Source organism: Ischnura elegans, chromosome 6, assembly GCF_921293095.1.
Source record: "Ischnura elegans chromosome 6, ioIscEleg1.1, whole genome shotgun sequence".
Lineage (NCBI taxonomy): Eukaryota > Metazoa > Arthropoda > Insecta > Odonata > Coenagrionidae > Ischnura > Ischnura elegans.
In genome coordinates this window covers 69,188,965-69,210,868 of record NC_060251.1, presented here as the reverse complement: position 1 = coordinate 69,210,868, position 21,904 = coordinate 69,188,965, and the positions used below count along the sequence as shown (strand labels likewise).

At 39.8% G+C, this 21,904-nt stretch overlaps 1 protein-coding gene across 2 annotated transcripts in view; it reads right to left on the bottom strand.

Moving 5' to 3' along the window:
* Positions 1–1,976: 1,976 nt before the first annotated feature.
* LOC124160328 (inactive ubiquitin carboxyl-terminal hydrolase MINDY-4B) overlaps positions 1,977–21,904 on the bottom strand; it is a 48,806-nt gene continuing 28,878 nt past the window's right edge. For both annotated transcript variants that reach the window (XM_046536158.1, XM_046536159.1), the window contains exons 3-11: positions 16,114–16,343; positions 12,401–12,590; positions 11,032–11,097; positions 10,580–10,650; positions 9,421–9,511; positions 7,875–8,048; positions 4,622–4,881; positions 2,493–2,696; positions 1,977–2,282 (exon numbers count right to left, since the gene is read on the bottom strand). In XM_046536158.1, coding sequence (XP_046392114.1) covers positions 2,234–2,282; positions 2,493–2,696; positions 4,622–4,881; positions 7,875–8,048; positions 9,421–9,511; positions 10,580–10,650; positions 11,032–11,097; positions 12,401–12,590; positions 16,114–16,343 — 1,335 coding nt within the window. In that variant the 3' untranslated portion in view covers positions 1,977–2,233. The remainder of the gene's footprint in view (positions 2,283–2,492; positions 2,697–4,621; positions 4,882–7,874; positions 8,049–9,420; positions 9,512–10,579; positions 10,651–11,031; positions 11,098–12,400; positions 12,591–16,113; positions 16,344–21,904) is intronic.

Sequence of the window (21,904 nt, the reverse complement as noted above, 5' to 3'; positions counted from 1 at the left end):
AACCCATTGTAAAGTGGGGGACTCTACTATTCTCGAATTCAGTATCGAGGAAGCATTGAGAGGATAATCGCAGGCTAGTACCTTTAAGGAATGGAATGTGACAGCTGACAAGAGACAACACACACCTCAAAGTAAAACACTATGAGAGCCCCTGGAAAAAATCTGCTGATTCAATTCAATTGAATTCAATTTTAATTTAATTCAATTGAATGGGCCAATATTCAATGAAATTTCCTCATATTCAATTGAGTTTCACTGTATTCAATTGAAATTTGTCACTTTTCAATTGAATGCAATTGAATATTTCCAATAGGGCCATTATGCAAAAATATCTTTTCGTGCCCTTTAAATACTTTTTAATTTTTCCACATTTTTGCCAACGTTGAATCATTTATTGTACGACGATTGCCCAAAAAATAATTGTACCATATTTTCTCTCTTCAACATTTATTCAATGCACATTACAAAAATTATACACAGAAAAGAATGAGGCTCAACCCAGAAAAATGATTTTGGTTATGTCCATTCTTGGTCTCCTAATATCCACCTCTCTATCCTTACAACAATCTTTTTCAGGCTTCATCTTCTCAATCTCTTACCTTCCAGGAATCCTTCAAATGTAATGATGATATTTGCTATCCCTTTCTCCAAGGCTCATAACAAGAGACTCACCTTCAAAGGTTACACCTTAGGCAATGACATAGTTGAGATTGAGAGAACGATATGGTTATAAGAGACAATTGCTTCCTAACCGAAGGATAAATATACCTCCTCTTACTGTTAATTTCCTCTCACACTGCCAGCAGCAGAGAGCATCATAGAATGGAGTGAATAGGTGACAGGTATTTGAAACAATTGGAACACTCATAGCTTCTTGAAAATCAATTACCAACAAACAATCTTGGAAACAAATTATTGACATTTTCCTTGCCGCAGATTTTTTGACGAATTCACCATTTGCACCAATCTTTTTCTTTTCCGTTTTGCTTTAATACTTTGGTCCTTTCCATTTGAGTTTTCCTGCACATCAGCTACATCCCCCATATCGGTTACATCATATATGCAGCCCCAAAGTAGTTGTGACCAATATATGGCATGCAGTGACAGGCAAAAACGACTCATTTTTTGGTCATTACGACTGAAGGGGTGTAAAAAAGAAGTACATATGTACATGTTTCAGTCATTGTGACCGATATGGCAATGAATGTAATAACTACGGCTACACATAATTGTCAGTGGCGTAGCCAGGGGAGGATCCAGGGGGGTCCGGATTCCCCCCCCCCCCCCCCCCCCGAAATATAAAAAATTTACATAACATTTCTTTAGCAAATGAAGTTTTTTCAATTATGAAAATTGTGAAAATTAGTTTAAAACCCTCTACTTAGTATGTATCCTGTTTTTAAAAAATTTCCCCCCTCTTGGTTTCAGACCCCCTCCCCTGAACAATTATTAATTTCTAACCCAATTTTCTTTTCTTCTACAAAGATTATAAGATTGTTAATCTTATCTTCAGCACTTTTAAGCATCCTCTATTAGTCATTCCTTTTGCCCATGAAATTTTTTCAACCTTATCCAATTTTAAATGATGCCTCAATTCCTTATCACGATTTCATCGGAATTATTTTCTTTATTAAACATATCATGCGGCTCCGTACTTCAATAGTATGAGTCAAGTCACTTCCTCATTTGCACTGTCATAAAATATCAATGCAAAAAGACTATATATGGGGTTAAGGGATTAAAAACCCAAACAAAAATTATGGTGCACAGTCTCAAAAATGAGGTGTATAGCCTCAAAATGAATGCTTGCCAATTTATTCTTTTCTCAATAAAGTCTCGGCATGTAAAGTAAAACCCATAAATATGCATATTTCAATCTGGGCAATTAAAAGTTCCTGCCACGTTGACAGAGAAAATTCAAATTTTGGCTGGGGTTACACTCTAATTGTTCCAAGAAAATAATACTTTCTATACTCTTTCATTTATGACAAACATACAGTTTAATTATTTTGCCGACTAACAGCTGTACATGTGTATATTGTATACATAAACGTTTCATTACCTTCCACATTATTCATCAAAATTCATCTGCCCAGCCTAAAATTTTACATGATCACATTCAGCAAGTTCCTGCATGACAAATTCTCCCAAAATATTTGGCTATGGAAAAATAAATTCATAATTTGGAATCATACAATGCTTATTATAATATCCTATAATGCATATTTACACTTTAAACATGAGGAATAGTTCCATTCCATGTTACTTGTGCATCTCTCCATCTGAAAAAAAAACATTAAGAATGAGAGTTCAACCATGTATTTTAGCCACAGAAGTAGTACACAAAAAGGTGAAAATTTTGCTTCAAACCAGCAAAAAGATATTCTGCATTAAATATTTCGCAACAAATGTAATGATTGAGAACATGGAACAGCACAGCAAAGGGAAGGATAGCTGATGAAAAAGTGAGTTAATAATGATTGTCAACTTACTTTGTGTGTATAAGATGCTCCAGAGGAGGTGCCCCATTTATGTCACCAAGATTGCTTTTGCTCGGCTTGTTCCCATTCTGATATGAGTCATCCATCATCATGCCAAATATACCACCTCCCCCTCCACCACCAGCAAATCTGGTGTCCACGCTGAGGAGAGTGTGATTTCCTGTGTGACCACCTGAGTAATAATACAGGTCAAACCTGTTGAACAAAAGTTTTCATTTCAATGATGGATTTTTACGACTTTTGGGAACAATTTAAAATGTTAAATTACTCTAAAAATTACCTAAATTAATTTTATTTAATTAATCTAACTTACATATGAAAAAAATTAAAATTACGTAATTATAATTTTAATTAATTTAACTTATGCATGAAAAACGTTTTATAACTATGTACACTGAAATGTTCTGTTTTCCTGTTGTCTTCCTCAAAGTTTACTGCAATATTTGTATGTATTTATATTTTTTATATCTGCATATTACTTATACGTACTTTGTTCCTAATGAGCCATGGGTTGATGGAACATTTAAGACCGTAAATGTGACAGAATGTTAGTACATATTTGAATAATTTTGAATTGAGTGGAAAATTTCTCAAATATCTAATTCCAAAAATTTATGGAAATTTTTAAGTCTGAAATTTGATACATGGGAGACTTAATAAAAACTGATTTTAGTATTAAATGACTCAAGTTTTACATGTAATTCCAAAATATCTCATTCTCCTAATAAAAAATGATTGAGGTATTTAAGCCTGAGGTTTGGAGAAAAGGGGAAACTTAGTATTCACAGATAGACATGTGAAGTCATCTCATTAGGCTCATTAGTTCTCTAGTTAGTTAACTACGGGAAAAATGGAATAGAAGAAAGAAAGGATATTTCTGCAAACAGGTGATTTTTTCAAAATCTTAATTATGAACTAAATTGGCTCCATTCTTCCCAACTACAGTGAAATGTCTTTATAACGAGCGCCAGTGTAACAAAATACTCAGTATAACGAATTATTTTCTGTGCCGTATAACTTATTTTCCGTATGACAAAATTTCAGTTTAACACAGTCAGCGCAGGACCATGCCAATTGACGTGGTCCCGTGCAAGCTGAGATACGGTCCAACGGCCTTTCTCCACCTCCATATGTAACTAATATCCACTTCTGAGTCTTCTGATCGTGTGCGTGGCCTTCAGCTAGCTTCCCTCTTTCACGCTGTTTGAAAATTGAATTTTAAAAAAGTATTTGAATGGAAGTTATGGGGCAAAAACCACTCTCTATTTTTCTTTCTTATTTTATCGGCCAATAGGGTGGTTTCCTATTATTTTTTTATTGCCTAAATCGAAAGATTATTACTCCTGGAGTACATATTTCACGCTTTTAGATTTTTAAATGACGATATCTATTTTTCGCGATCAAAAGAAAAGTGAAAAATTTCAAGCGCGCAAAAACGCGACGCGTAAGTAGGAATGAAGGGAAAAAGTCCGTGCGACGCATTTCTGGTTCCCCCTCCCGCCTGGTAGGTGACCTTGATCGAGGCTCTGAGCGCTGATAGGACGCAGGATGCTAACGGGTAGCTGAGTACCTTCCTCGCTGGTAGCGCATGGCTTAAAAAAGGTTTATTAATACCTTATCAAGCGAAGAAAACTTTCCGACCTTAGCCAGTTTTAATAGGTGATTATTAAGACATGTTTCCCTGAGTTCTGTGCCTCATGCATACATTGGTAGCCTCTGACGATGCATAACTCCTATCCTCTCGTGTAGAAACAAGGTCCCTGTGACGTCACGTGGAGTGGAATCGCATGGGTGCCAATCTGGCCTTTTTCAAATGAGGATAAAATTTGACCCTTGCCATTCGTCTAAACCGGTACTTCAAAAACCAAATAATTTGTGTATTATGAATACACTAATGGTGGGTAACGAATCGCCATCAATGCCTTTTGTTTTCTTTGATGAAGGAAACTACCCTATTCTGACGACGTTCACGAAAATCGGGCCCACATTGAATGTGTTGACGAACATATTTCGGCAGTCTGTAGGATTTCTTTACAAAGTCATTTCACAGTATCTGAGTAATATCTATCATTGATATCTATTCTATTATGAGCTTCTTCATCGAATTTAAAATTTTTAACCTCCTCTCAGCATGGTAATCCCTAAGAAGTTCCCGGTTTGTGTTGAACACGACACCATAATGTCCTCCGCAGAAGGTGACCCAGACGGGAAGTGATGGTGTCTTGAGGCGCGAACCTGGGTGCCGCCCATCCTCAGGTGGTGCCGATGCCGAAGAGGGTGCTGACGATGCCATGGCTGCAGCTGCTGCGTCATCTGCATCACCACGCCAAACCAAGAAACCCACCTCGCTCCTGCAAGGGATTCCATAGCGTGGACGAGCCTTAAAATGGCAAAAGAATGTATTTATCAGCAGGGATTCACACACTGATTGCCTGGAGAAATATTTACTAAGAACAGAATTCCAGCCACAAGACATTTTTTGCTGTCAGGGCCACAGGCCAGACTACAATCCAACGATTTGATCGATAAGTTTTTCTTATTTATAGGAAAATCCTCCAAAATCGTTGCCACATTAATGGCTGAGCCAGGTTTTGCTAGTAGTGGGCCCTGGTTGCTTCTATAGCAGTGAGGGTTTTCCTTTCCCTCCCTTCCAGCCCTATCCCTACCCCAAGTCGTCATCGGGCTCCTATCGCATAGGCGCCTCTTTTTTTTTCCTTCCCTTCCCTTCCCTTCCACACCCCTCTCCGGGAGCACAAGCGTATCAGTTGTAGTACTGGGTCCTGGCCCTGGAGGTTGTAACCCTGAAAGAGTCCCCCTTAGGTTCTCATTGGCGGCCAGACTACAATCTACAGAAAATTGTAGAAATTTCCTTCCTCATAGGAAATTTTTTTCCTTTCTGTAGATTTAAACATTAAATCACGGTTTCACTATACTCTGTTCATTTTATCTCTGCGGGTGAGCTGGTGTGGCCAAAGCAAGAGGAGATGAGGGGAGGGAATGTTTCTCGACATGCGACTTTGCCTTTGCCAATCAGCAAACAGTAGGTGTGGCCTCAGTGAGTAGCTCTCAGTCCTCCACCAAGAGAACATCGTGAATCTGCTCGTGGAGCAGTTTTGCCAAACCTCAAGCGTTCTCCTTGTATGTGACCAAGTATGCCTTCCACCAACGGTGTCTCCTTCGGCATGGTAGCTGACAATGTCATGGGCTTCTGTGAAAGGATTATCCGCAATGCCTTCCAAATGAGTGGGTATATTGTCTCGGCACCGGGGCCAAAATACCTGTGGCTACCTATGACTCACACGTTTTCAGTGACAAAGTAAGGCGGCTACGTACATTTGGCAACATTATGTTCACTCTTCCTCTCTCTCTCTCGGTACTATCCATCCCCTATCAGCAAAGCCATTCGAGAGTGTCCGGGCTCTCACAAAAGCTCACCCGTAAACATAAAGTGAATAGTCTATAGTAGTGGGCCCTGGTCGCTTCCATAGCGGTGAGGGTTTTTCCCGTCCAGTCCTTCCATCCCTATCCCTACCCCGGACGCATCGTTAGGCTTCAATCGCCTAAATCGCTCCAATAGGCCTCGGTTTTGGCCAGGGGCGTCAAGATTGGTCATTTGTGGAAGAGTCTCTTACCTATCCAGATGTGTGGAGGACATTTCAAGCGCAACACTCTGTCCATCAGATGGGACAGTAAGCCGTGGTCCCCTTGGTGCCTTTTGTTTAGAGCAAGATAATGCCGATACCGGGATTCTCTCCACCCATCCTTACCTACCCTTCCCTCATGGCGTTAATGACCTCAGCTGTCAGTCGCCTCCTCCTAATACCATACCATACTGTGAAGACTTACAGACCCAGCCCTTGGGAAAGTAACCCCACGAGCCCACCCCAGGTCTTCCTTTCCTCTGGTCAGACTAAAGTGCTATCTATGTATTCTCTAAAAAAATTTCTGGAAGTTTTTAAGGAAGCTCATGGTAATGGGTGAAGCACATTAGTCTCCATCAAAGATTGTAACATAAAGGTTCATATTCTGATTATTACCCAGGTAAATGTATCTTCATGCCAATCAATTTGAATTCGGCCGGCCTCGGTGGCGGCGGGGTAACGTCTTCGCCTGCCAAACAAGAGGTCGCGGGTTCGAGTCCCGCCTGGGTAGGTTTCCCCGGTCCAGGGCATGGTTGTTTGTGTACGTTTACTGTTACATACGTTGAACACCCCGGTGTAAAATGGCCAATGAGAGCTGTATCCGGTGGTTTTAGAATAAAAATAAAAAAAATAAAAAAAAAAAAATTCTGTCTGCCATTCATATGTAAGGAGCAATTAATATATGAATATCTGAAGCAAGAATTTACGAAGTATAGGCTTTAACAGGTAAGTTTGGTAGCCTAGTTGGTAAAGTGCTTGGCTGCTGATCAAAGAGTACAGGCTTCAAATCCAGGTTGAACCCTCAGGATACTCCCAAGTAAATACATACTTCAAAGAGCAAGGTGGCCCACAGAAAGGGACTGGCCCCCTGCCCTAACCCTGTTTGTGTGATATTGTCTCCCTTGAGGCTCAGTCCTAGTTGAGCTCTACCCTAACCTATCAAAAACTGGGTTGAATTATTGTGTGGGTGAGAGAGAACTAAGCAATTGGCATTTGAGCTATGGAAATACCTGTTTAAAGTATAAATTTAGGTAATAAGATCAACAAGCCAAATTATGAAAATTGACAGGGAAAACCAACTAACATGGAGATTGGAACCTTGGTCTCACAATGCAGGTAATGAGGTCCACAAATCTAATATAAACATAACTAATCCATTTCCTTCCAATAAGATCTCTTTTGCACTCTCAACACCTTAGACATTGGGTGTACCTGTCCCGTAATTCAGCATAAGTACATATTGGATTAGAGTTAAAGATAAAAATATACCCACAAAAATTTTGTGTGGAAAAATGGAAATGTAATCAGTGGCAGATACATATGGGGGATGCAGGGGGCATATGCCCCCCCCCATTATGGAGCCACCCACATTGCCTAACATTGCAGAACCACAACTTTTTTATATCATAATATGGCACTGTCTTGTATAAATGTATAGTCGGATTAAATAAAACTTTCTTAAAATTTGCATGTGACTTATTTGTCATTACAATAAAAGTAAAGGTAACTCAAGGTATATTTTGGGCGCCCCTTCAGTTTTTTCCACATCCGCTACTGAATGTTATACAGGAAATGCTGAAATATAACCCTGCATCTACCTGGAATATGTTATTATTTTCTTAAGATTAAAAAAAGAGTCTAACTTTACAGATAATAAGGTTTTATGAGATATTTTATGTATGTACTTTGAAAGATTAAACCAAGAAGCTATCATGTATGCAGATTTTCTCACGTAAGTATTTTCATCTCCAACATAGATGACTCCATTGTGTAGGTATGGTGTGGCCCTTCCCGTCAATGCTAGAGCCACAATGCATTCTGGGCCTTCCTCTGCAGACGAATCAGTTGGCATGACAGCTGTTGGTGGGAGACCTCCAGGAAACTTGGGCTTCTTGTCATTAGAGAGCTGAGGGAATGAAAGACTACATATATAGAAATTTAAAGGGCATGTTTCCAATAAGCAATAGAATATACATACACATAAAGGCATAAGCGGATACAGGGGGGGCATGTGCCCTCCCCCATCCTGTTATCATTGTATTCATTTAGTTTTGTGAATTAAGGGGTACCCTTGTGCCTCCTCCCACAACAAAATCCTGGATCCAGCCTTGTGTAGAGGAGACCTTTCAGAAAAACAAGTAATGACGTGTACATTGTAGCAATAAGAATGATAATTCAAAAACAAAAAGTGCATTCAAACAGGAAAATGACAACCCACTTTGCTAAGAACTCACAGAAAAACCAAGCATTTCATTCAATTAGCAACACATTTTGTTTTCAAAATGCTGAAAGTTGATTCAATCCTTGCCTATTAGAGGAATGTAACTCCATCCAAAAAGTATTGTCAGAAACTAGATGCACCTAGGCTCTCCTCAGTAGATGCATCCAGGGTGAACTGGGAAATGGAAAAACTCCAATGGCAGTAACAGGGGACCTCATCACAGGTGAAAACAAAATGCTTCTACCCTCCAGGTGGCAGTTCCATCGCTGGTCTTCGAGCAAATTCTCCCAGAGTATAACCCACGGAGTAAGTGTTGTGTGTGTGTGATTTCTTAACTGAAGCAGCCTTAGCGAGGCCCCCCAACACCCTCACAAAGGTTCCTTCAGAGTTAAGCGAGTGATTGGGTATGAGTTTATTCAACGGAAGCAACCTTGGTGAGGTCCCCCAACACCCTCACAAAGGTTCCTTCGGAGTTAAGCAAGTGATTGGGTATGAGTTTATTCAACGGAAGCAACCTTAGTGAGGTCCCCCAAAACCCTCGCGAAAGTTTCTTCATAGTTGAACGAGTGTTTGTGAAGGGTTTCCGGTAGAGAGGCTGGGGTTGGTCACTGCTGCGAATATTCCCGTTCCAGCATACTAACACAGTGTTTTGTTTATACCTGTGATGAGGTCCCCTGTTACGGCCATTGGAGTTTTTTCATTTCCCAGTTGACCTTGAGGCCATAGAGCTCACCTTTTTATCTAGCATCAAGGGTGGTCACCAGAAGAGAAAATATTTCATGAGGGACCAAAGCCCACCTCGCTACGCACCTGAACATCACCAATTCATGATAAGTAGGTGGCAACTTGCACGTTTTCCCATTTTAAACTTATGAATGAATGGCTCAATGGGGAGGATTTATTTTCTGCTGTAACTCATCTTTCCTTTCCACCTACCAAATTCTTTCCATGCATTATAATTTTGCATCCCAGTAAATAATCCCATTCCATTCCCAGTATATTATAATTAATGTAAAGATGTTGGGTACACATTTGTACGCCCACTTCGGGTTATCACCTGATTAGATGTCGGTCCACTAGGAGTAGGTGCATTGGGTGATACTGCAGACAGCAGCGAAAACCTCTCCTCTCCCAAATCAGTTCGCACTCTGAAACATGTAAATAAATGGCTTTTAAGATGAATGTTGACACCAGGGTGGGGCAGGGGGGGTGGGGCAGCGGCCCCCCCTAGAGGCAAAAATCGCAAAAGTCTTTAAGCAAAATCAGTACTGAATTGAAAGGAGAGTATCCAACAAATTTTCTTTAAACCCACGAAAAATGACATATGTTAGTATAAAATATGTTACTAAAACAAAACTATTTTTTCAAGGAAATAATCTCATAAATCCCATGGCTTGCCCCCCCCTCAGTTATGATCCTGGGTACACCTTTGAGGGTATCCACTATTTTCATCAAATCCAAAGGAAAATCCAAGGATCAGAAATCCAATTTCCATAAATAGGATCTCAGAACCTCTAAAGCTGTGACTGCATCATCAAGAGGACTTGCAGTGTTACATATCTACCTCATCCATCTTAATTACAAATCATACATCTATATATGTGCATATAACTATCCTTCCACAATTTACATTGGATCAGGGACGTAATACGGTCATCATTTAGGGAGGGGAGTGGTTCACTTCTCTCCACAGCATCTTGGTGCTATGCAATGATTCTCACAATTAATGTGACCTCCTTACAGACAAGTGACTTTTAGATACTACAATTATCTTTAGGCATTGTAACTTGAGCTGCTGAAGTAAAAACTTGCATTGGAGAGCCACCTTATTGATTTTATTCTTTCCTATTTTTCTTGGTCCTTCCAGGATATACAGGGGGAGAGCAGTCACTTTATCCACTTTACATATATCTGCAACTGCATTGAATAAGTCACAGTGAAAATTTTCAACATCACTGATACAGTTATTTACATTTAATAAATGCTTATAACATATCCTTTAGGATTGTGGGATTGAATTATATATATTCTTTTTGGATACCATAAAATTCCTGAGGTAATTGCAAGTTTTCAAAAGTAAGTAATCCGTGAACATAAAGAAAAGACTTGTAATTCTACTATTTTTTTATCGAAAATTTGAAGAAACATTGTAACTTATTGAAGAAAAAAGTAGAATGACACAAAATATCTCAATAACACTTGTAAATCAAACATACTCATCCAAACCTCTTGACAAGACTGCACTGTACAGTAATAGGAGAGCTCCAGGGCCAGGATCTTCCTGAAACTGAAGGGTTAAATTCATTAAAACTTAGAATTATTATAATCTCTAGTGATGAAAAGCAATCTATATTTAACTTAACATTTACAATGTGGAATTGAGTTTTTGCATTTGCTTATAATATATTGACTCCCCACCTCGTGGGTCCAGGATCAAAACCTGGTGGTGATGAAAAATGGCTGGCTTTCCCTGATTATATCAAACAAACTTAAAAATTAATAATATAATCCATGATTATGGCTATAAACTGATTTTTCTATGCAACTGTTTTCATGCAAACATACCTTCAAAATATATTCTAAATTTGCAAGTAAGGTTCCCAACTTGAGGCAGAAGCATTTCCTTAATTAAGTGTACATCAAATTAGTTTTTAAATTGTTTACTTACAATATATGCATAACATTTGAGAAAAATCTCCAGGTCTTCTTTCACATGGAACTCAAAAATTCTGAGCTGAAAAAAGAGGAACAAGATAATTTATTTTTTGTTAGACAGAGGGGATTGAACAGTGCATGGTTAAACAACAATATAGATGGGGGGTTAGGAAGAGACTAGCATGAGTGAATAAGACTTTGAATAACATTTTAATAAGAAACATACTCTAATCGAAATGTCTCTAAATACATTGGCCTAACCAGAAATGTTTAAACATGATAGTAAAGAAAAGTATATGTGTACTGAGAGGTAAAAGCATATTTTTCAGGAAACAATAAAAAATTATGCAATTCGTGCATACAATTTACATATGTAGTTATAAAATCTGAACTCTTTCAAGCACATTATTTATGCATATTCATTTGCATGCTTCTTGTATATGCATGAGGTGCTTCAAGTCTGACAAAAAAGCATTTAATTCATCTTTCAGCAATATACGGAGGACACTATCTTAGATTGGAATGTTATTTCCAAATCTGACATGATTGATAAAATAAGAGAAATACTTAGCCAACCCGATGATGAAAGCAATTTGGATTTTCCCCCAGACAATAAACAAGGCTGCAATACAAACACCTGCAGCCTACATCTTAATACCTACTTAATCCTACTAGGAAATTAGCTAGTGAACTTAAGAGGGGATGGGTATATTTTGTGGAACTGTGCAACAGGTAGCATGATGACTGAAAAATGTGTGTCTAGCCCAGAGATTTTTTTTTACAAACCTAGGTTTTGAAAAACTGTTATTTTCAAGGTAGAATTACACATGATGCAAGCTAATCTGTCAAATTTATGGAGGAGTGAGCGATTAGAAATTGGGGGAGAGAATAAAAATCAGTGGACCAGAAAAACCTTTTTTATTCGATATGTTACCAAAATAATATCTTAGCAGCGGTGTAGCCAGGGGGGGTCTGTAACCCCCCAAAATATAAAAACACAGTTCTTTTCCTTCATAAAAGAAAACAAAATATTGAAAAATCATGAATTTACAAAATATTTCTTGAACGAATGAAGTTTTTTTGACCATGAAAAGTGTTAAAATTAATTTGAAACTTTCTCTGTACTTAGTACCCTGTTATTAAAAATTTTCCCCTTCGTTTTTTGACCCCCCCCCCCCCACCTCCCCGCCCCCCCCAAACAAAATTCCTGGCTATGACACTGTATCTAAGGTGCCCAAACACTCCCTGCCAAATACCTTCTGAGGTGAATTGCAGAGTTCTATGTAGATGTAGAGTGAATTCACCATTCCAAGGAATTAAATTTACAATGTAAGTGATTTAAGATGTAAAATAGTGTTAAGGTAAGGTACCAGGTGTCTTACCCTCTCAGTGACTCCGTCCTGGAAGTATACAGAGCTCTGTGCAACGTATGAGGGTGCCCCTTCCCCTCCCGTTGTAGCACATGGTGAGAGGCAGACAATACCACGTGCCCTTTCGCCTGCTCGCCAAATAATATCTGCCAGCGACTGCCACAGTGCCTCCTGCTGTTTTTCTGCGCTGGGTCGGAGGGCCCTGCGAGTGAATCAGAATGAAAATCATGAATTTATGTGGCAATCTTGTATGATATGTGGCACGATGTGGTGGAAGTTATTAATATTAGTTAAATAACACATTGCATTATTTTCACTGAATTTATTTGAGCTCAATACGTTTTATTGCTTCAATGCACTAGAGTACATATGTTAATGTAACAATGAAATACGTAATGCTCCAGTAAATTTAGAAGAAATATAACAATGTTTATTATATAAATATAATTATTGCTTCAATGCACTAGAGTACATATGTTAATGTAACAATGAAACACGTAATGCTCCAGTAAATTTAGAAGAAATATAACAATGTTTCATTGAACTAATCATGTGGTACTGATAATTCAAAGCAAGTCAAACATGAAACTTCCCTGATTTTCCCCCTTATCATTCTCTCAAACAAGCTTTTCAGCAAAATGGAAGCCGTCTATCCCATGCAATGCACTGGTGCACTGTATTGCAATGAATTCCAGTCAAACTGGAAAATTATTCATGGAAATAAGCATGGAGTAGCCAGGGGTTATCCTGCAAGAAGTATATCCTGCAAATGCACTTTTACTGCGAAAACTTCAGAGAGGAAAAGTCATTCGCAAACCGGGATGTGAACCTGGATTTGGCAAAATATATCCACAGGAGAAAATGTAACCTTGTTTGTTCATGAGGTTGACCACATGGCTGAAACCAGTAGCTTTGGGTTCGAATCCCTATCATGGGCAAATAATTTTTCCTCTATGGAATTTTAACACTCTACTGGATAAGATGGTTAGCTTGTTTGTTAGGCTTGCTCACAAACTTTTTAACATGTGGATTATGGTGCAGTTAGAAAAATAATCAGACTGGTATGATTCCATTGTTCCATCCGTCACCTATTCTAGACCAGTCACGTCATGGCAAAATCAGCAGCCCCGGAACGCACTTTCCTTAACTCTTTTAAGAAGTAAAATGTTACTCTGTGTTTTTTTACAAGTTATTATTTACATTTTATTACAATTTTTTTGTTTTGGTAACGAATGTATACATATATTAGGAACGGCGTTCCGACGCATTCTGGCACCATGACACCACTGCTCTAGACCTATGCGCGGCAAAAAATCGGTGAATTCAACACTTTCACAGATGATGTTGTCAACTCTTTCCAAGCAATTCATCACTTCGCTACTCGTCAGTCTAAGGCTTTGGTCTCACACATAATTAACACTATAGTAAGGAATTATTTTCTTCAAGTGGTGCTTCTCTTTGAGCCAGTTAATGAACCAATACTCCAATGTCATCGTGAACTCATGAAAAGTGGGTGGCAACTTACGTATTTTTCCATTATAAACTTTTGAAAGAATGGCTGTTCGAGGAAAACTATTTTTATCTTTAACTATCTCTACATAGTTAACTTCACCGAATTCTTTTAGTAATTAGCAATTTCGTTCACACCCCATTCTCCTGGGATAGAGCGAGAAACGCCGCGCCCCCTGTTTCATATCCTGGAGCATGTGCACACAGATATACTCTAAAGCCGTGCGGGCAGTATGTATTCTGGCAGATAATACAAAAGTAAGCCCTACACCTCGATTAGGTAACAATTGACGTTCAGCAAGAAACAAGCAAATAATGAAGATACAAATTTTCATCTTTGACGTAATCATCTTTAGCTGATTAATGATCATTGTTGAGGTAGGAATAACATTCATAAAATTTTGACGATCATGATCAACCAAGAATTCGACTTGACTTACTTAAACTTAAGAACCATTAAATTACTAAAAACTTTCCAGAATGTACATTCTTAATTTCACTTGTATCACGTAAAATTTTATATCGCATTTCTTTCCCTAAAATGGTGACATATACCTGCGGACGCTGAAAATAAAATTCTACTTAAATAGGAATGACTGAGAAAGTTGATAAAAATTAAAAAGTGAGAGAAGTAAGGAAGTTTCTCTGAAGTTATGACAAGCACAACGGCGAAATGATCTGGACAAAAAAATCCAAATTGGTCAAAGACAAATCTTAATTATTTTGCTAATGATGAAGCGGTCAAACGTCATTATTGAAATATTTACACACTTATACAGGAGGCAGAGGTATTCTATACCATTCATCCTTAGCATTTTGGAGAAATTCATATGATGAGCTTTGATTCCTATTCACTCACTTTGGTTAATTAACTGACCTGAAATAGTAAGGTGACTACACGTGTTTAATCTTCTTCCGTTCCCAGCACGAAGTAACGCAAGAGTTTACCATTAGGGAACGGCGAAGTCACACGCCAGAATGATTGGCCCACATTTAGATACCATTAACTCGGCAATTCCTCTGATTGATCAATCACAGCGGGCAAAACTTTGCCTTCGGCTTTACCCAATTACGTCATCGTCACAAGAGGAGTGAATGGTAACTAACATACAGAGAAAAGTGCAAGAAATGTGCAACTGAAAATGATTCCCTCTACCTCAGGAAACCAATACAAGAAATTAAGATAGCTTGACTGTTGAAAAAATCAATTCTCCAGATAATTGAAAAAAATCAATAGTTTGCGGCTTGACTTCGTAAACTTGCTTCAAGATGAAATGAAAAACTAGAAGATGTAGCACCGCGAAGAAACCGGTCGTATAAAATTATACACCAGAAATTTTAAAGATTTTTATTTCAGCATTATCGAAAAAGCTGTGATAGGTGAGCATCAAAACCTGTATCAAGCTGTGATATGCGAGCGTAAAAATATATGAAAAACCGAAAAATCGTATCAATGACATGAAAATTAAAAATTTAATTTAGGGGACAGTAAAAGTTACAAAAATTCAATGTTTGATGGATTGATAAGGCTAAAATGACGTTTGAAACGCCTCAAAATTTCAAATCTCACGCAAATTATCCGACGCGGAATCTTTATTGTTGCGTGAAAATGTCCGAGTTATTGCCAAGTAACCATCAGTTGCGGAAAGAGTTGATTTTCTCATTTAATTCAAATAAAACGGCGGTCGAAGCGCATCGAGGGCTCCAAAAATTTTTCGGAGATGCTGCTATTAGTTAAACAGCATGCAGTGATTGGTTCCGTCACTTCAAAGACGGTCATTTCAACGTTGACGACCGTCCGCGTGAAGGAAGACCAAAAGCCACAGATTTTCTTTATGCTGTTTAAAGGCCGTAGAACGTTCACTTATTTATCTCACCTGTTCCACCCAGGGGCGCAGCCAGGAATTAAGGCTGGGAGGGATGGTGGTTTAGGTGCAACCAATACTGGGGTGTGTGGGGGGTATGGAATACCCACCAGGATAAGCGGTAGGTGCGAGATTAATACATTGCGGAATTTTAAGATAAACTGTTCAACATGGTGAGTTTTACGGCTTTCTGAGGGATATTTTATTATCCCTTACACTATTCTATTAGTAATATCAATCCAATTAAGTAAAATAGATTAAAATTAAGCATTTCTCTGAGCTCTGGGGGGGGGGTTTAACCCCCAAAACCCCCCCATCGCTGCGCCACTGGTTCCACCAGTCGTGTCTCACCTGAGCGCGGCTCCGGGGACTTTGGGATGCGGCCTGGGCGGTGGCGGCGGGAAGATGAGGTGCTTGATGACGTGCGCCTGGACGGCGGCCAGCAGGGAGCGGGTGCCGTTGCGCGGGAGGCGCAGGCCGTACGAGAGGTCCGCGTCCGGCTCACGGAACACGATGGCCGTCCGCAGCCACTCGCTACGCGACGGAGCGTTCGAGTGGCCGAACACCACGCGACGCAAACCCTGTGGTGAATAGTAAAAAGCGGTGACATCATGGCAAAATTAGCAGTGCCGGAACGCACTTTCCTTAACTTTTTTTACACGTTAAATATTACTCTGTGTAATTGATAGTAGCGGGCGTAACTTGGTGGAAATCCATAATCGCAGGAATAGAAGGATCAACAGCTTTGCTATTTCCTCAGAGTAATTTATTGACACCGAACATGGTTTCGTTACTCTGTTTCTGTACTCTGTAACGAAATCATGGTCGGTGTCAATAACTTACTTCGTGGAAATAGCAATGTTGTCGATCCTTCTATTCCTTCGATTACTCTGTGTGTTTTTTATTACAAGTTATTATTTAAATTCATTACATTTTTTGTTTTCGCTACGAATGTATGTATTAGAAATTTTCAAGCAATAAAATTGATAAAAGTGTCATTTTAATATTATGTCTTTGATTAAGCAGTGCCGGAACGGCGTTTCGGCGCGTTCCGGCACCATGACACCCCTGAGTAAAAGGTATTTGGAGTAGGCGACCGACAGATAAGCATCATTTGCGCCATAAGGGGAGTGTATGGAATGAATGATGGAGAGAAACCCGGCGTCGGCGTTAGCCTGCTCTTAACGAAAGGCACAAAATGGACCACGGCTTGACGGCCCATCTGACGGACGGAGTGCTGCGCATGAAATGCCCTCCATGAAGGAGCATCTGGATTGGTAAGACACTATTCCACAAATGGCCAATCTGGACGCACCTGGTCAAAACCAAAGCCTATTCGAGACGATCAAAATCTTGCATTCGACACTTCAATCCTGAAGACCAAGCCTGCCGCAACGCCAGTGAAACTGTCATCAAATATATATTTGATGACAGTTTCTTGACTTGACGCGCAGGATAACCCTGAAACATATGCCAACTGCACCACACCGCAAAAGCCTCCATCAACATTTGAAAGATCTAAGCTGTTCGTTGCCTCTTACAAGTAATAATACTATTAAATCGACAGAAAATGAAGCATAAGGTATGGTATTTCGAGGAGGCAACTGGCAGCTAAGGCCATTTGTGCCATTAGGGAAAGGGTACGTAAGGAAGGATGGAGAGAAACCCGGCGTCGGCATTAGCCTGCCCTTAACGAAAGGTGCCAAAGGGACCACGGCTAAACGTCCCATCCGACGGACGGAGTGTTGCGCTTGAAATGTCCTCCACACAATATTCAAGCAGGGAATATGTGGCAATCTAACAATTCTCTACCACCGCCAGGTTTTGAATCCGAGCCCACGGGGTGGGAAGCCAATACTCTAGCCACCAACTGATCTCCGGGTATAATATTAATAATATTCGTCAAAGTGCTAAAAGCTTCGCAGGTATGTCATTCACCTTAAATGAAGTACTCAAGCCCCCTCACCTCGCACAGTTAGGGTTCTACAAGGGGGTCACCATCCAAAAAATTACATTTACTAATATTAACAAAATGCACTTTAAAACAGAAATAATACAATAAATTGTGATACCTTTTACAGCCCATTCCTCCTCCAAAATTACGCCCTTAATTCGTCCCTGATTACGCTAGTCATCATCACTTTCCAAAGCAATATCTACTCCAATACATATGTTCGTCAATTTTAACGCCTTTTGGGATAACACACGATTTTAAAATTTGCCAACGTTTCCTCTCCAATGCCGGATATCTCATCATGGCTAATGACTGTGTCGCTTTTATTGAGCATCAAATAATAGATGGCGGGTGCTGACCAGGGATGGCAAGTGAAACGAAACGAAAATGTCTCGTTTCGACCCGGAGGCAAACGAAATTACGAGGCGTATGTTTAGTTCCGTTCCCGCACGAAATTAAAATCACCAAGGAGTTTAGTTTCGACCCGGAACGAAACTTTACTCCCAGGACAGAAACTAAATTAATCGAAACTACGCTGCTCATAGTTAAAAGTTTTGATCCCAAAAGTCTTCAAAATCAACCATACCTCGTACTCGGTGCGTGGGTCGAAACTAAACTGTTCGAAAGTGAAGCACATGGTCCCTCCGGTGCGAAACATTATCTGCGTTTCGTTTCGTCCCAGAGTTTTAGTTTAGTTTCCACCCGAAGTAGTTTTGACTCCAACTTGTTTCGACCCTGAGTTTAGCTCCCCGGGTTTGAATCTATTTCGTTTTGTTTATACATTTCGCACCTGGGAACGAAACTATTGAAATTTTACTGGTTTTAATTTCTTTTAGTTTCTATTGCCATTCCTGCCAATTACCCAAAACCGGTGTGAAACCCGAAAATTATTAATATAGTAAACTTTTTGAGGAGAGATTTCGTGGAAAATATCTAATGATCAACGAAGATATCATATAACCCACAAATTTTATTATGACAGCGTAATACACGTGTTTCATTCAAGTACCCGACGATGATTGTGCAAGAGTCGAAACAGGTATAGTAAGCTGTCATACTAAAATTTGGTGGCAATAAGATATCGTCGCCGATCATCCGAGAAGATTTCACCAATAATTCTAGGGTTTACCACCGGGTGAGAAGTTGAATGGAGGGGGATAATAGGGAATAGTTTAGACCCATTACGTTGGACATGCAAGAATGGCCAGTCTGCGTTCACCGTTCTCCTGTTAGTGGCAAAAATATGAGTGTCCCATGCATCTAGTAGCGGTAGGTGGAACCTCTATTTCATTCAACCATACTTCGTACTCGGCGTGTGGGTGGAAACTAAACTGTTCGAAGGTGAAGCACGTGGTCCCTCCGGTGCGAAACATTATCTGCGTTTCGTTTCGTCAAAGATGTTTAGTTTAGTTTCGAAGTCGAAGAAGTTTTGACTCCGATTTCGTTTCCACCCTCAGTTTAGCTCCCCGGGTTTAAATCCATAACGTTTTGTTTCTACATTTCGCTCCCGGGAACGAAAATATTGAAATGTTACTGGTTTTGACTTTCGTATAATTTCTATTGCCATCTCTGGTGCAGGCAAAGAGTTTTCCGTGCGTCTTTCTATCTAGAAATGAAGGGATACCGTGTTAAACTTATCTTTTGTCCGTGGTCTCTATTGAAATTGTTACTATACTTTTTTTATTTCCAAGTCCTCCCGGTAAATTCTCGTCATGAAATTTTTTTCTGGCGAGAAAAATCGGGTTGTATAAATATATGGTGTGGTTTTGTGCAACAAGTCCGGCGACCGCTCGGCCGCGGAGACCAGGGACCGATTTGTCTCATTTTCTTTTACTCCCATAGATTCCAATGATTTCCCTGGTATCGTAATCTCATCAGTAGCAACAATCGATTAAAAGCACCCTTCATCCATCACCACCTATTCCGAGAGTATGATCTGAAACAATGAGTGGCAGTTGCTTGCACCACAGTACAACCAAGGATACAGTTCCTTGGGAAACTCATTTAACCCAAATAACTGCTTAGTTAGTAATGGTCGCGCATCGATTACGCTGTTACTAAGGCTGAGGTATGAGCTACGATAACTGCTGCCAATGCCTGGAAGAGGAGTGGACGTCGTAATATGTTCTCGGGATCGCCACTGCGTCAGGAATTGCATAACTGCCGAAGTTTCGATGTCCAACTCGGCCATAGTCCTCAGGGATGTGAGTGTCGAGTGAGATTCATAGCCCTGAGGACGATGGCCGTGTCGGACATCGAAACGTTGGTAGTTATGCGGTTCCTGACCCGGTGGCGATCCCGAGAACATTTTACGAAGACTATTCACCGGGAAAGCAATAAACCTTCGAGGAGTCGACGGTTTTGGCGGAGGTAGTTGTGGAGGTGGGAGGAAGGGATATCGTTGGATACGAAATCTCTCTCGCGGCTAACATTAAAGCAACAGAGCTTCCATCGGCTGAGATTTTCGGATGACATAGCAGTCATAGCAGAGGTAGAGACGGATCCAAAGAAACCTCTGATAAACATAAAAAATAAAATGGCAGAGTAAAGGATCGAACTCGATAAGAATAAAAACAAGATATTTGTTAGCTCTTAAATGGAAGAGGAGACCGAGGTTAAACAAGGAAACAAAAATATTAAAAAGGTGAAGGAAGTCTGTTATTTTGGCAGCCGAGTGACCTCGATGGTCGAAGCAAAAAGGAAACGGTCAGTATAAGATCCCAAGTGAAGAGGGCATTATTCAAAAAGAGGAATATTCTTACATACGAGTTTATACGCGCTAACGCAGGGGCGCAGCAAGGAATTTAGTCTGGTGGGTTCTAGGGTTTGGGGGGTATATAGTACACGCCAGGTTAAACGGGAAGTGCGGGGGCCCTTTCCTAGAAAATGTTTAAGAAAAATTGTTCAAAATGGTGAGTTTTACAGCTGTGAGGATCGTTTGATGTTTTGTTTGTGAGCCATTCGTCCCCCTAATTTAAGTTAGTTATAAATTTTTTCACGTTAAAATATTTTCATTAAAAATATCTGAGCTCTGGGAGGGGTTTTATCCCCCAAACCCCTCCCCCTCGCTGCGCCACTGGGATCACGCTGATAATGACAAAATCTCGGATGGAGATTATCTGGAGTAAATGGACGACGAGGGAGGAGACGACGAGGAGCTTGCATTACCTTTTCCCCAAACTGGTATGATCTCGGGATTCATTCTTCGATGTCAAAATATGTTTTGGTATTGTAACAATGTTGCACTCGGACTATATCATCAACCACACCTTTTTTACATCATTCGAAACAAATTTTATGTTTATGACTACCCTTAGGCCATAATTATTTCAGAAGCAAGTCGCTTAGAAGCACCCATCATTAATCACAATGGATTCCAAGAACTGGGGCATCGCACAGCAACAATGATGCTACCATGGAGACAATTGCTCCTCGGACAATCGCAGCTCATTCGCCCTGATTACCTGCTTGGCATCAGACGTGTTATCACTACGCTTGTTATATATAGAGAGCTACGGGCTGCGTTGGACGTATAACTTATGCCTGTCTTTTTTGGTGACGGGCTATTCGCTTAAAAATTATTATATCACCCTCAAATTTTCATGGTTCGTTAGTTAAAACAGTGCAAACATTTTCCTTTAATTCAAAATGTATGGTTTTACCCATTAATTATTTTATCTCACCCATTTTTTTTAATATTTGAGACGCAAGCAAATTTAAAATACTAGTAATCACTTAATAATTGTTTCATCAAATATACAAATATTAGACCTTAAGGTGTCGTAATTTTATTTATAATAACGTTACTCAATGTTATTAAGCGTGTTGACATTAGGGACAACTTTGACCGAGAAGTTAAAAAAAATGCCAGAAATTGTGAAAATACTCATAAATTTGAGCAGTTAAAGTAAAATTAATGGGATACTGCATCAATCCCACTATGGGAGTGACCACATAAAGGTATTCGAATCGCTATCAGCAACGTACAGGATGCGAAAAGAAGGCAAGGACAATGCTGCAAGTGAATTTAATGTGAAGACTATGGGATCGGGTAGATGTGGTAGCTAGTGTGTTGGCTTCCCACACTGTAGGCTGAGGTTCAAATTCCAGCGGCGGCAGAGAATTTTCAGAGACTGTCCGATCCCTGCTTGAATGTTGTGTGGAGGACATTCCAAGCGCAACACTCCG